This window comes from Scyliorhinus torazame, chromosome 28 (assembly GCF_047496885.1).
Source record: "Scyliorhinus torazame isolate Kashiwa2021f chromosome 28, sScyTor2.1, whole genome shotgun sequence".
Lineage (NCBI taxonomy): Eukaryota > Metazoa > Chordata > Chondrichthyes > Carcharhiniformes > Scyliorhinidae > Scyliorhinus > Scyliorhinus torazame.
In genome coordinates, this window is record NC_092734.1 from 30,342,207 (window position 1) to 30,358,152 (window position 15,946).

Sequence of the window (15,946 nt, forward strand, 5' to 3'; positions counted from 1 at the left end):
CCGCGTTTAGAGGGCATTTAAGAGTCAACCACATTGATGTGGGTCTGGAATCACACGTAGGCCAGACCGGGTAAGGACGGCAGATTTCCTTCCCTGAAGGAGCGTCAGTGACCCGGATGGGGTTTTTACATCATTCGGCAATGGTTTCATGGTCATCATTAGACTTTTTCATCCCGGATCTGTGCTGCTGGGATTCGAACCCGGGTCCCAAAGAGCATTACCCCAGAGGATTACCTGCCCAGTGACAGTACCACGGCACCAGCATATTCCCTTGTGCAGGGGAACGGGGAAAAGGCAGGGCACTAAACCATGATGCTCGTTTGGGGAGCTAGTGCAGACACAATGGGCTGAATGGCCTCCTTCTGCAGTGCAACAATTCTGCGATCCTGTGATCCTTCATTGGCGCGTGTGAAGATCTGGCACTGGTGAGCATGAGATGAAGCTGTACACCTTTTACACTAATCAGAGTGAAGGATAACGTTGCTCTCTTTACATCTTCAGTTACTGAAGTCTGAAGTTAAGGCTTGTTAAGGGAGGTTGATAGGGCCCAGATCATATTCCAGTAATTCTAATCTAGCCTCTGCCCATGAGAAGATTGTGCAGTTGGCACCTCGACGTTCCCCTTCTCAATGGCTCTCAATTAACATTTCAACATCAGGAACGTTTACAGATGCTTTATTGGAATGTAATAACATTCCTGGGACAACCTCGGAGCAGCTGGCTGAATCCTCACCATTTGCAATGTCTCCAGTAAAATGAAGGAATTAAAGGCCTCAAGTGTTGGGCTCTTGTCCTCAAGTGCGAATCAGCCATTGGTCCCTGCTGCTGCTGATGGCCCACAATGCCCGACGGAGCTGGTAAGGGCGGCGTTTCCTGTTAACAAAATCATTTGTGGCCTATCCGCCTCACCAGCCGTCTACAATCCTGAGGGGGTATTGTCAGGGTGGATGCGGAGAAGGGGGGGGGCGGTTACTGTTTAAAAATAAGGGGTTGCCCATTTAAGACAGAGATGGAGAGAATTGTTTTCTCTCAGAGGGCTGTGAGTCTCTGGAACGTTCAGAGTTGGATGGATCCCTGAAAAGCAAGGGAGGGAACGTTTATCGGAGTAGGTGGAATGTAGAGTTGAGGTAATAATCAGATCCGCTGTGATCATTCATTCTATGAACTCTTCAATTGTGCTATCAAAGTCCATCTGATTTATGCAGTCTATATTAAAATCCTTTGATTATTGCCGTACTTTTCTGAAAAGCTCCTATTATTTCTTCCTTTGCATCTTACCATGCCCTTACTGTCGGGGCCTGTGCACCACTCCCACGTGACCTCCTGCCGTGACCATTTCTCATCTCCACACAAACCATTTCCACATCCCGAATTTAGGTCATCCCTCTCTAATGTACTAACGCCATCGTTCATTAACAGAGCCACCCCGCCACCTTTTCCCAGCTTCCTAAATGGAATGTCGTGCCCATCAATATTCAAATCCCAGTCTATATCATCCTGCAGCCATGTCTCTGTAATGGCTATCGGATCGTGTTTATTTATTTCCATTTGAGTTCCCAGTTCCAGAATCACAGAATCAGAATCACTGGATAATACAGCACAGAGGAGGCCCTTCAGCCCATTGAGTCTGCGCCGACGCATGAAAAGCACCTGACCTGCCTACCTAATCCCATTTGCCAGCACTTGGCCTATAGCCTTGAATGTTATGACGTACCAAGAGCTCATCCAGGTACTTTTTAAAGGATGTTAGGCAACAATACAGCCATGCACAAGCAACCTCTCTCTCCAGCTCCCTCCAGCCAGTCGGCCGTCACCTGACTCTAACATTCACTTATATACTAGTGAGACTCCTAGTGGTCAGTTGGTAAATTGCAACACAACCACGATATCACGATACCTTTGTTTAAAAAAAATTAATTTACGGGATGTGGGCGTCGCTGGTTAGGCCAGCATATATTACTCATTCCTAGTTGCCCTTCAGGAGGTGGTGGTGAGTTCCCTACTTGAACCGCTGCAGTCCTTCAGCTGCAGGTACACCCATTGTACTGTTAGGGAGGGAGTTCCAGGATTTTGTCCCAGTGACAGTGAGGGAACGGCCATATAGGGGCTGGTTTAGCACAGTGGGCTAAACAGCTGGCTTGTAATGCAGAACAAGGCAGCAGCACGGGTTCAATTCCCGTACCGGCCTCCCCGAAAAGGCGCCGGAATGTGGTGACTAGGGGCTTTTCACAGTAACTTCATTGAAGCCTACTTGTGACAATAAGCGATTATTATTACCCATTACACTCCTGACCTGTGCCTTGTAGATGGTGGACAGACTTTGGGGGGGTCAGGAGGTGAGTTAGTCACCATAGGACCCCTAATCTTTGACCTGCCCTGCTAGCCACAGTATTTATACGGCTGGATCCAGTTCAGTTTCTGATCAATGGTAACCCCCAGGATGTTGATTTCGGGGGATTCAGTGATGGTAACGCCATTGAATGTTCCTTGGAACTTCCCAGTTCATTGAATATTTCCTTAGCACATTATTCCTTCCAAAGTGTTACACCTCACACATTTCAGGGTTAAATTTCATCTGCCACTGATCCGCCTATTTGACCATCCCGTCTATATCTTCCTGTAAGCCAAGATACTCAACCTCACTGTTAACCACCGGCCAATCCTTGTGTCATCCACAAACTTACTTTCCTATCTGTTTTGTTTCAAATGCTACGTGCGTTCAGGGACAAAGATCCTTTGGTTTTAGACTGGAATCACAGATTGGCTCGGCGGGCTCAGTTCATCCAGTTTTCTTCCCTAAAGGACGTTGGTGCTTGGTTGAGGGAGAGCGATCGGGTGGCTTGCAATCCGATGTTTCCTTGGCCAAGTTTGACCGGAAGTCACTGGCCTTCATGGAATCCACACTAAAATGTTGAGGGCCTCCCCTCTCTTCCCAAAACCTCAAACCCGATTGATGTGATGGGTGTTCTGGATCACATACAGGTCACCAACACTTGAAGTAGTGCAACACTATTTTATTAAAAGGTTAACTATTTAAGCATACTTGAACTGTGGGTAAATACGACACTCGTTTTAACTAAAGACCTTTGCCTTGTCCTAACCAGTTGATGCTCTCAGCACATGGTGAATGTCTGTGTTGCAGGCTGTGAGCTCTGTGCTCCTAGCTAGCTGCTACTCGAATGAGCGGGAACTCTGATGCCCCCTGTCTTTATAGTGCGTGTGCTCTCACTGGTGATTGGCTGCGGTGTTGTGTCTGTTGATTGGTCCCAATGTGTGTCCATCAGTGTGTGTCTGCACCATGATATACTGGTGTATATTATGACACCGATGATCAAGAATTTATTTTTATCTGTGGCGGGAATTCAGAAGTATTCAGTTCACTGCAGAGCACTCTGGGAAATGCAAAATAAATCCTAGCTTTTTCTTTCAATTTTCTAATCAATCCATTTTGTTTCTTCAGTGAAATGGCTGCAACATATGTCGAGGAGATTGAGGACAAGATTAGGAGAAAGGTTTTATCGAAAAGGATCCGGATTTCAGAGTATTTTGGAGATTACGACAAGTTACATTCTGATTACATCACACGTAAGTGAGAATGATGTTGGGCGGGATTCTCCTCTACCCGGCAGGGCGGGCGTAACGGCGCCGAGGAGTGGCGTGAACCACTCCGGTGTTGGGCCGCCCGGAAGGTGCGGAATCCTCCGCACCTTCAGGGGCTAGGCCGGCGCCGGCGGGGTTGGCGCGTGCCAGCTGGCACGGAAGGACTGGTACGGCACGATTCCACCTCCGCCAAAACCCCGGCGCCGGAGAATTCAGCAGCCGGCGTCGGGGAGACGGTGCGGAATTCACGCTACCCCCGGCGATTCTCCAACCCGGCGGGGGTCGGAGAATCCCGCCCCTTATCTGAGAAACTGCTGAAAAAGTGTCCGTGTTAACTTTGGGGGGAGGGATTTGGTGGTGGTCGAGTGACTTAACTGTTAATGTCACTCGGCAATTTATGGGAGGTTTCTGGAGAATGATAACTTGTCCACGGAGGGGATTAAGGCTAAGTGTGAGGAGGAGTTGGGGGCAGCTTTGAAGGAGGGATAGTAATCCAGAGGCGAAGGTTAATAGACTTTGGACATGGTTCAAATCCCATCATCGCTGGTGGAATTTCAACTGAATGAGTAAGATCTGGAATGGTGAGCGTGCATCTGTCAACGATTAATACAAATCCGTCTTGTTAACTAATGTCCTTCAGAGAAGGAAATCTGCCGTCCTTGCCCCGGTCTGGCCTACATGTGACTCCAGACCCACAGCAATGTGGTGGATTCTCAAATGCCCACTGAAATAGGCCGAACAAGCCACTGAGTTCAAGGGCAATTGGGGGGTGGGCAGCAAATGATGGCCTTGCCCATATCCCGTGAAAAAGATATTTAGTTGTCACTGAACCACTTGTGTTCCTTTGGGCTGAGTAACAGATCCAGCAATAGGTCGACAGTTTGCCCTGGGAGGGTCTGAGAATTGTACACACGCATCCTCAGTACAAAGCTGCATTCCCACAAAACAGCCTCTTCTCGGTTTTGAATCACCCGTACGCACCCTGGTCCATCTCCTTCTCTTCCCTCTCTCGAGGACAGATTCCTCAACTAATAATAAGAACCTTTATTAGTGTCACAAGTAGGTTTGTATTAACACTGCAATGGAGTTACTGTGAAAATCCCCTCGTTGCCACATTCCGGCGCCTGAACAGGAACACTGAGGGAGAATTCAGAATGTCCAATTCACCTAACAAGCACGCCTTACGGGGCTTGTGGGAGGAAACCGGGGCACCCGGAGGAAACCCACGCAGACACGGAGAGAACGTGCAGACTCCGCATAGACAGTGACCCAAGCCGGGAATCCAACATATAAGCCCACATATCCTCCGAGATTTCAGTGGGAGCGTTAAAGACCCAATATGTTCTCTTTGCTTCCTCAGTTTGAAGGTTTTGTTCGCATCTTCAGATTTTTCCAGAGTCCCAAAAGATTTGAAGATGGACAGTTTAGCGCCCCCTTCACCCTGTCAGATGTGGGTGCTTGGTTTTATAAAGAGGGTCGATGTGATGAGAATTTTGCATGTGGTTGATCAGGCTTCTCCTTAACTGCGTCTATGTGTAGAAGAATGTTGCCGGGGTCTGAACATTGCAGCTGTGAAGAAAGATCGGACAGGCTAGAGTTGCTCTCAGTACAGAGGAGGCTGAAGAGTGACTTGAATGAAGTGTACAGAATTATGTGGGGCCTAGATAGAGCAGACAGCAGAAACTAATTTCTCTAGTAGCGAGTTCAATTACCAAGGGGCACAGATTTAAGTGATTGGTAGAAGGATTTTTAAACGGGATGTGGACATCGCTGGTTCGGCCAGCATTTGTTCCCAACCCTAATTGCCCTTGTGAAGGTGCTGGCAAGCTGCCTTCTTGAACTGCTACCATACATGTGGTACACCCACTGTTTTTTTTGGGAGGGAGTTCCAGGGTTTTCACCCAGCGACAGTGAAGGAACGGCCGATATACTTCCAAGTCAGGGTGGTGAGGGACTTGGAGGGGGATATCCAGGTGGTGGGGTTCCCATGTGTCTGCTGCCCTTGTCCTTCTAGGTGGTAGTGGTCGTGAGTTTGGAAGGTGTTGACAAAGGAGCCTTGGTAAGTTCCCGAAGTGCATCTTGTGGCTGGTACACACAGTTGCCACTGTGCGTTGGTGGTGGAGGGAGCGAATGCTTGTGCAAGGGGTAGCGACCAAGCGAGTTGCTTTGTCCTGGATGGTATTGAGCTTCTTGAGTGTTGCTGGAGCTGCGCTCACCCAGGCAAGTGGAGAGTATTCCATTACACTCCTTGTGGACAGGGTTTGGGGAGTCAGGAGGTGAGTTACTCGCTGCAGAATTCCCAGCTTCTGACCTGCTCTTGTAGCCACAGTATTTATAAGGCTGGGTCCAGTTCAATTTATGGTCAATGCTATCCCCAAGGATGTTGATAGACGGGGGGGGGGGGGGGGGCGTGGAATTCAGTGATGGTAATGCCATTGAATGTCAAAGGGCAATGGTTAGATCCCCTCTTGTAGGAGATGGTCACTGACTGGCACTTGTGTGGCGCGAATGTAACTTGCCACTTGTCAGCCCAAGACTGGATATTGTCCAGGTCTTGCTGCATTTGCATGTGGACTCCTCCAGTATCTGAGGAGTCGCGTACGGTGCTGAACATTGTGCAGTCTTCAGCGAACATCCCCACATCTGACCTTATGTTGGAAGGAAGGTCATTGATGAAGCAGCTGAAGATGGTTGATTAGCGGGGGCATGGGGAAAATATTGTTGGACCAACTAGTGTCTCAGCTGAGAGCAACAAGCCTGGCGTAGGCTAGGATGGAAGTTGGGGTTGACTGGTGTCCATGGTTTGGTGCCACCCTAGATGGTGCACTACCCACACAAAGAGCTCGCAGAAGACTCCTCTGTGTAACTGTCGATGGAAAATTCATTTCCATCTGCGGTGAGCACGCGTGACATTCATTTTACCCTTTTTTTTGTCTTACAGGATCTCAGTTTCTACGATGCTTGGATCAAACTGTGGGGATTCATTTCAGCCAAGAGGAAATGAATTGCCTGCTTAATAAATACGATGTAAAGTGCAATGGGACTGTCAACTACAAACACTTCATCAATGTCATTGAAAAACGTAGGTGAAGGATCAACAGAGGCCAGGTGGTGTTGGGGGTGGGGGGGTGGGGGGGGGTGGTGGGGGGTGGCTGGAAGAATTCCATGAAGTGGGATGGACGTCAGCTGAACCTCCTGAAGTAAAGCCCTGGCCTTTGGGACTTCCTTGTTCGAACATTCACTAACCCGCGCTCAAACCTTCGTAGGCCTGAGCACCAATTGCAGGCCCAATTGTTTTCACTTGTCCACAGTTAAAAAAAAAGATTATGAGTACCCAATTCTTTTTTCTTTTCCAATTAAGGGGCAATTTACCGTGGCCAATCCACCTACCCTACACATCTTTTGGGTTGTTGGGGGGGGGGGGGGGGTGAGACCCACGGGGGAGAATGTGCAATCTCCACACGGACAGTGACGCGGGGCCGGGATCAAATCCGAGTCCATGGCGCCGTGATACAGCAGTGCTCTGTGTCACCCTGCCGCAGATCTTATCTGCAGTTTTAACAGTTCAACAAAATAGAAGGCGAGTTTAGAAAATTCCAGAACAAAAAAAAAAGGAAAAGTTTATTTATACTGGAAGTAAATGTCGCCCTGCAGTCTCTGAGCTTCTTTACCCATGGGGCTTCAATCTTAATCAACAAGTCACACTTCAGATGAGTTGGATTTGCTCTGTTTTTAAGACAACTTCAACTTGGATTAAAGGCACACTCTAAATGCTGAGGAGGCTGCCCTGACAATGGACACTCACTATTCCTAAAGTTTTGCCTGATCTTACTGAAGACAAGACACTATAAAAGTAACAAATCTTCTCAGACTCAAAATGGTTTGGGCCCCCTTAAACATAGGTGAGAATGAGCTTGCGCAGTTGCAAAGGTGGTTATACCTCATTCTGTGTTGAGCCTCTGGGTAGATTGCTGGGCATTCAGGCACTTGGGTGGACCTGTGGCCCAGCGGGTTAGTGTCCCTGCCCCTGGGCCGGAAGCTCCGGGTTCGAGTCCCACCCCAGGACTTGACAGCCGAGGAAGGTGCGTCCATAACGGGAACAAACAGGCTGATTATAAACTCGCAAAATCCTTCCTAACACGTCAATGGCTGGCGGAAAGAGCGGGAGAGACTCCTGGTCAACCAACTTGATGTGGAATGCCCCTACCCCCCGCTCAAGGTATAAGCCACTGGCGGCAGAGTACCTACCTGTTCTGGAAACTACTATCTCTGGAAACAGACAAAATTGATGCATTGCTGGGAGGGGAAAAGGAAATGGAATAAGGTACTTCACAGGAATGTCGCGCAGGGTAAAATCGAGAATGGTAGGCAGGACTGTTGTGGTGAGCAGACACTAACTGCACAACCCAATGCTGCCCCCGCAGTGTTGTAACCTAGCTCACGGAGTCCCATTGTCAAGCACGTTCGTGGTTCGCCGTTTGTGAGGTTTTGCAGGACCGTGACCCCTGCGGATGGTGGGACATTACAGTATTGCCTTTAAAACAAACTATTGGCCAACTGGAGCGCAGTGACCAGTATCAATAGGATCAATACATCCAAAAGCAAAAAAGGTGTGGACGCTGGAAATCCGTGATAGAAGCGGAAACTGCAGAAACTGCTCAGCAGGATGTGTGGTGAAAGTAACAGAGGCCGATGATATTGCCGATCAATCGATTGTCCATAATCCTTTTAAGAACTTTTGCCATCAAGGTGCCGGCCACGTCGACTCCACCCAACCTTCTCCACCCGGATCTCTGGAATTCCCCCTATTTCCACCTCTCTATTTACCACCAGGGCTGATGTATCTTAACAATTGCTGTATAACTGGCCCCTTGTAACTTGAGTATACCTGTGCCCCTTCATGTGTGCCTTTGGGTTGCTGCTGGATCCAAGCCCATCACTCCTATTCCCGCTGTTAATAGACTCCAAGTTGCTTGTTGAAGTCACACAAAGCTGTTCTTTATCGAGACGGTTTGGTGGCTTGTTCAGTCTCACATTTCTCCTCCCACTCAACCCAGTGTCCCAGCTGTCCCCTAATTATACTCTTTTCAATAAAACAATAATAAATAAGTTAATCAAAAATGACAGGGTGGGGGGGGGGGGGGGTACAGCCCCTGGTGGGGCTCTGTAACGAATATATATCAAAATGTCAAAAGAAACTTACAAAATTCAAACCAAGGCGTCATTCCTGGGGTGATGATGCCGTGGTGCCCATCGGGCACGGAAGGCCTGAAGTGTCCCGTTGGACCCCGTGTGCTCCCCATTTAAAAAAAAAATATTTTTTTTTAGAGTACCCAATTGTCTTTTTTCCAAATAAGGGGCAATTTAGCGTAGCCAATCCACCTAGCCTGCACATCTTTTGGGTTATGGGGTTGAGACCCACGGGGAGAATGTGTAAACTCTCCACGGACAGTGACCCAGGGCCAGGATCGAACCCGGGTCCTCAGTGCCGCAAGGCAGCAGTGCTAACCTCTGTGCCGCCCTTTGCTCCCCATTTGTGCTCAAAGACAATTAATGTCCATTAATGTTTCTTTCAACTTTAACAATATTATTGACAAAATATTAACATCCACTTCTTAATTATTCTACTTCCTTTCTTTAAAACCTATTTTCTCTGTACCCCTTCCAGTCCTCTCTCTCCTACAATGCAGACAGAGGCCAGTTGGCCATTTGTGTCTATACCGACCCTCCAAAAGAGCATGCCACCTAGACCCACTAACCCATCCCATCCCCGTAACCTAACCTACACATTTTTGGACACTAAGTAATTTCGTTATTTATCATGGCCAATCCACCAAACCTGTACATCTTTGGACTGTGGGAGGAACTGGAGCACCCAGAGGAAACCCACGCAGACACGGGGAGAACGTGCAAACTCCACACAGACAGCCACCTGAGGCCGGAATTGAACCCGGGTCCCTGACGCTGTGAGGCAGCAGTGCTAATAACCGTGCCGCCCACGTATGGTGCCAATTTATAGGGTTTGAGATAAATGACGTTGTCCCTGCATTAATTCCATATCTATTTTATCAATAGGTTTCGATCCCAATAGTGTGAAGGAAGATCCAAGTCTACAGGTAGTGGAAGCGCCAGCATTGTGAGTAGCACCAATCATTATTACAGCAATCACTCTCCCAGTGCTTATTATCATAGAATTTACAGTGCAGAAGGAGGCCATTCGGCCCATCTTGTCTGCACCGGCTCTTAGAAAGAGCACCCCACCCAAGGTCCACACCTCCACCCTAACCCAGTAACTCCACCCAACACTAAGGGCAATTTTGGACACTATGGGCAATTTAGCATGGCCAATCCACCTAACCCGCACATCTTTGGATTGTGGGAGGAAGCCGGAGCACCCGGAGGAAACCCACGCACACACGGGGAGGATGTGCAGACTCCACACAGACAGTGACCCAAGCCGGAATCGAACCTGGGACCCTGGAGCTGTGAAGCAATTGTGCTAACCACTATGCTACCGTGCTGCCCACTATGATCTGCAATCCTTAATCCTGGATTAAATTGAACCACCACCCTTTCGCTTTGCAATCCCAAATGAAAGGGAGCCTGGACCAAATTCAAGGCAATGGCTAATATCACAGCCCATGATGAAAGAGAGTTCAGTGCCAATCATGGGTGCAAAGAAAAATTAATGCGTTTCTTTTTACAGCGAACGTGTTTCAATTTGAGCCCAAAATTCATAGAATCTAACTTTTGAAACTAATGCCCGATGGGGTTGTTATCTTTGCAGCCTTGGAGAGATCAACCCTGAAGATGATCCAGACGCCATGAGGTGCATTGAGACCCTCATGAAGCAGCTGTCCATCCATTACAAATACCACGGGACCGACATACTGTCGCCGTTTCGTGACTTAGACAAGCTAAACATTGGGACGCTGACAGACAGTCAGGTAAGATGAATGGTTCCCCATCACCTCACCATTGGCTCCTGTCAGCCACCCAGGCCCCAGGGCCTGAAACTCCCGCACTCCGAATCCTTGAGATGCTCTTCAAAACCCACCTGCAACTTTAATATACCCATTAGGCCAATCTTTCTCTCTTCCTGACAATGGGGGGACGTTATTCTGCTCAGAAGAAAAGAGCTGATTAACTTAAGCTGGATAGGAGCAATTGGATTCTGTATTCTGCACTCTATCCCAACTCACTCTTGTTTAGTTAGTTAACAGCTGCTAATTTGGGGGCGGCATGGTTGCAGAGTGGTTAGCACTGCTGCCTCACAGCATAAGAGACTCGGGTCGATTCCGGCCTTGGGTGACTGTCTCTGTGGAGTTTGCACGTTCTCCCTGTGTCTGCGGGGGTTTCCTCCGGGTGCTCCCATTTCCTCCCACAGTCCAAAGACGTGCACATTAGGTGGATTGGCCGTGATAAATTGCCCCTGAGTGTCCAAATGGTTAGGTGGGTTTACAGGGTTTTGGTGATGGGGCTGGGGAGCGGGCATGGGAAGGGTATTCTTTTGGAGGGTTGGGGCAGACCCAATGGGCCGAATGGCCTCCTCCTGCACTGTAGGGATTCTATGGCTGAAAATTCTTCCAACACACTGGCAGGTGGTAAGAATGGGAGAGATTCTGAACCAACTTAGTGATGGACGAACATTCACACCTTCACTACTCATAGCTCTGGCCTACAACATACATGTGAAAGTGCACGTTGCTACAGCAACACACTCCCACCGCCGCCATACTGCACCATATAGGCAGGCAAGGTTGCTTGAATGGTGAACTTGCGAAAAAAATCCGAATCAGATATGAAACTAGGTCAAAGGTTACCAATGCGCGCTCCTGCTTGTTTTAAAATAAACTCTTGTGCTGTTTTTTATTTTAAAATTTATCAAGGGGCAATTTAGCGTGGCCAGTCCACCTACCCTGCACATCTTTTGGGGTCGTGGGGGTGAGACCCACGCAGGCACGGGGAGAATGTGCAAACTCCACACGGACAGTGACCCAGGGCCGGGGTCGAACCTGGCACCTCAGTGCTATGAGGCAGCTGTGCTAACCACTGCGTCACCGTGACACCCCCACCCCCAGTTTTTATTTAATATATCCATGCTCCAAGACTGCAATCTTCTGTTAACAGCTGGATCGGAGACACTGGATTGCCATGCCAACATATATATTCATTTACATTAATGCTGCGTGAACATATACACTCAGAGTAAGATAATTATACGTAGGAAACCTGTGCCACTTGGTGTCATGCCAACCAATAAACTGCGCTGTGATTGGTTGCCAGTTCTAAACAACATATCAATTCCAGCACCATTAAAACGCACCGTGATTCTCTGCCGAGTTGTCAGTGTGACGTAATTTGAAGAGTTTAGATCTTCTGTGACCACACTTTAGGTTTGTGAATTTTTATTGATAAGTTCCGTCAGGTTGTGGAATTAAACTGAGTCCTCATTGGAAAGAAGGTTGACGCGATCGCCCGATACCATTGGCAGTTGAACACTTGACCAAGAGAAAGAGCGTAAAGGAGAAAAATGGGGAGATGGGCTCAGGGGGATGAATTCATTCCGTTGGCCTTGGCCTGATTATATTCTGCTGCTTGGCTGTTTGGCGCAAGCGTTTTTTGGGGACTTACCTTCATGAAGCGACTGTGCTTTCCCAGGTGAGCAATTTAATGCGTGCCGCCTTGAGCTGGTTTAGCACAGTGGGCTAAACAGCTGGCTTGGAATGCAGAACAAGGCCAGCAGCACGGGTTCAATTCCTGTACCAGCCTCCCCGAACAGGCGGCGGAATGTGGCGACTAGGGGGCTTTCACAGTAACTGCATTGAAGCCTACTTGTGACAATAAGCGATTATTATTTTGTTCAGTTCCGTTGCATTGGATGATGTGCGTGAGTGTTGGGACTATTTGAATCCAGCTTGTACATTATTCCATTGAATATTGGGATGCATTCAGATCGGCGATTTATCACTGGTCCGGCAGCAGACTGATTCGCTTCACGTATCGCAGGGAGCAAACCCTAACGAGGGTCAGCCTTGACCACGCTGAGGACAGAATGGGCTTTGCATCAACCAAGTTACTCGAAAACTACAAAACCGCAACAGCCCCTTCGGCCGACCTGTCTGAGCAGGCGTTCCTTTTCCACACAGCTGTTATCTCACCTGTTCCTCCCTCGCTGATAAATTCATTTTCTTTTCCTTAAACCACCAACTTGCCCTTCACGCTTCATTCACCAAACCCAATGAGCGCCTCTGGCTAGGCCCAGCATTTGTGGCCCATCCCTAATTGCCCTTCAGAAGGTGGTGGCAATTGCCTTCTGGAACCGCCGCAGTCCACATGGTGCAGGTACACCCACTGTGCTGTTTGGGAGGGAGTTCCAGGATTTTGACCCAGCGACAGTGAAGAAACAGCCGATATATTCCCAAGTCAGGATGGTGTGTGGCTCGGAGGGGTGGTGGTGTTCCCATGTATCTGCTGATGTATCTAGCTCAGGCCCAGTTACGTAACTCCCAGCATGTTGATGGTGGGGGATTCAGTGGTGGCAATGCTCGTGAGCACTAGGGGGAAATATTTGGGTTCTCAGGGCAGCACGGTAGCGCAGTGGTTAGCACTGCTGTCTCACGGCGCCGAGGTCCCAGGTTCGATCCCGGCTCTGGGTCACTGTCCGTGTGGAGTTTGCACATTCTCCCAGTGTTTGCGTGGTTTTCACTCCCACAACCCAAAGCTGTGCAGGGTGGGTGGATTGGCCACGCTAAATTGCCCCTTAATTGGAAAAAATGAATTGGGTACTCTAAAATTATATTTTAAAAAATATTTGGGTTCTCTTATTTGGATTTGTTTTATTGTCACGTGTACTGCGGTACAGTGAAAAGTATTGTCCTGCGTACAGTCCAGACAGATCGCTCCAGACATGAAAAACATAGGACATACGATAAATACACAATGTAAATACATACACACAGACATCGGGTGAAGCATACAGAGTGTAGTACTCTTCAGTAGAGAAAATGCGAAGAGAGATCAGTTCAATCCATAAGAGGGTCATTCAGGAGTCTGGTAACAGCGGGGAAGAAGCTGTTTTTGAATCTGTTCTTGCATGTTCTCAGACTTTTGTATCTCCTGCCCCGATGGAAGAGGTTGGAAGAGTGAATACCCTGGGTGGGAGAAAGAACAAAGAAATGTACAGCACAGGAACAGGCCCTTCGACCCTCCAAACCCGTGCCGACCATGCTGCCCGACTAAATTACAATCTTCGACACTTCCTGGGTCCCTATCCCTCTATTCCCATCCTATTCATGTATTTGTCAAGATGCCCCTTAAATGTCACTATCGTCCCTGCTTCCACCACCTCCTCCGGCAACGAGTTCCAGGCACCCACTACCCTCTGTGTAAAAAACTTGCCTCGTACATCTCCTCTAAACCTTGCCCCTCGCACCGTAAACCCCCTAGTAATTGATCCCTCTACCCTGGGGAAAAGCCTCTGACTATCCACTCCGTCTATGCCCCTCATAATTTTGTAGACCTCTATCAGGTCTCCCCTCAACCTCCATCATTCCAGTGAGAACAAACCGAGTTTATTCAACCGCTCCTCATAGCTAATGCCCTCCATCCCAAGCAACATCCTGGGAAATCTCTTCTGCACCCTCTCTAAAGCCTCCACATCCTTCTGGTAGTGTGGCGACCAGAATTGAACACTATACTCCAAGTGTGGTCTAACTAATGTTCAATACAGCTGCAACATGACTTGCCAATTCTTATACTCAATGCCCCGGCCAATGAAGGCAAGCATGCCGTATGTCTTCTTGACTACCTCTTCCACCTGTGTTGCCTCTTTCAGTCACCTGTGGACCTGTAAATCTTTGGGCTTTGGGGTCGAAACACACGCAAACACGGGGAGAATGTGCAAACTCCACACGGACAGTCACCCAGATCGAACCTGGGACCTTGGCGCTGTGAGGCAACAGGGCTAACCCACTGCGCCACCGTGCTGCCCTGTTGTAGACAGAATCAATGGATGGGAGGCATTTGGAGATGGTCATTACTTGTCTCTTCATGTGGTACGAATGTTATTTGATTATCATATGGTCAGAACATCCCAAGAATTACTTTTGAAACCCACGGTTATGTGAAGAGGTCCAAGATGCCGCGGTATGACAGTACGACACCACATTATTTTTCATGTGACATCCTAATGTAATCTAGCTATTAATATACAACCTGAAACTTTTCTTATGTTTCTCCTGCAGTTCCACCGTGCTATAATACGTCCTGTTGGTCTGACAGATGAGATGGTGTCCGTAATTGGCTCTCACTATGCAATCCCAGAGAAGCCTGGTTTCATCAACTACCTTAACTTTTGCAATGACATTCTCGCTAGAATCAAAGCCCTGAAGACTGACCGTCCCAATAGGCCTCCGATTCCCTATGGCTACTGGCCGCCTGAGGTACGTGGTACAGGGGAGGCAGTGGCGTAGTGGTATTATCGCTGGACTAGCAATCCAAAGATCCAGAGCCATGGTCTGGGAGAAGCCAGGTTCGAATCCCACCATGGCAGATGGCGGAATTCATTAAAAATCTGGAATTAGAAGTCTAAATGTGTCCATGAAACCTTGTTGATTGTCGTAAAAACCCATCTGGTTCACTAATGTCCTTTAGGGAAGGAAATCTCTCGTCCTTACATGGTCTGGCCTAGAAGTGACTCCAGATCCATGTGTGGTTGACTCTTAAATTGCCCTCAGGGATGGGCAATAGATGCTAACCCAGCCAGCGACCCCCACATCGCATAAACAAATATTAAAAACTTAAATAACACAGCACGAAGCTTGTGTTTGGCTTCAACATTTCATTGAGTTTTGATGTTTTAAGTTTCTGCGGTTGACGCTCCCAAGTTCTCCACGAAGGCTGTCAGCATTGACAGTCATGGCTGGGAGGAGCTTACCGTCAAGCATTCAAAATGGCGACCAGTTGTCCATCAAGCGGCGCCTCGCTTTGAGTCGCAGAGCCTGAACGATGTGAAATAAAGAAAGGAAAGCAATTCTTTCGTTCCCGTTCCCACTACCTCATGTGGCCAAAGATCTGTGGGACAAGAATCAGTCACCACGGAGACCCCCAGAAATCCGTGACGCTGAGTAGATGTCATCCTCGAATCACGGGGCGGCCGAGCGTGGTGTCGACATTTGGCTTTTGTTGTCCGAATTGTGGCCGGAGTTCTCCGGCCATTGGGATTCTCTGTTCCCGCCGGTAGTGCGGGTTTCCCGACGGCTTGGGATGGCTTCAATGGGAAATCCCATTGACAGGCAGCGGGAGCAGAGAATCCCTTCGCCAGTGAACACCGTGCCGGTGAGAA

General features: G+C 48.5%; 1 protein-coding gene across 1 annotated transcript in view; it reads left to right on the forward strand.

The window, feature by feature from the left end:
* The window catches only part of LOC140403641 (uncharacterized), a 95,038-nt gene that overhangs the window by 19,842 nt on the left and 59,250 nt on the right, over window positions 1-15,946 (forward strand). Inside the window, exons 2-6 of the mRNA XM_072491790.1 lie at window positions 3,461-3,585; window positions 6,542-6,682; window positions 9,676-9,736; window positions 10,388-10,547; window positions 14,847-15,044. Of these exons, the coding sequence (XP_072347891.1) occupies window positions 3,465-3,585; window positions 6,542-6,682; window positions 9,676-9,736; window positions 10,388-10,547; window positions 14,847-15,044 (681 nt within the window). The 5' untranslated portion in view covers window positions 3,461-3,464. The remainder of the gene's footprint in view (window positions 1-3,460; window positions 3,586-6,541; window positions 6,683-9,675; window positions 9,737-10,387; window positions 10,548-14,846; window positions 15,045-15,946) is intronic.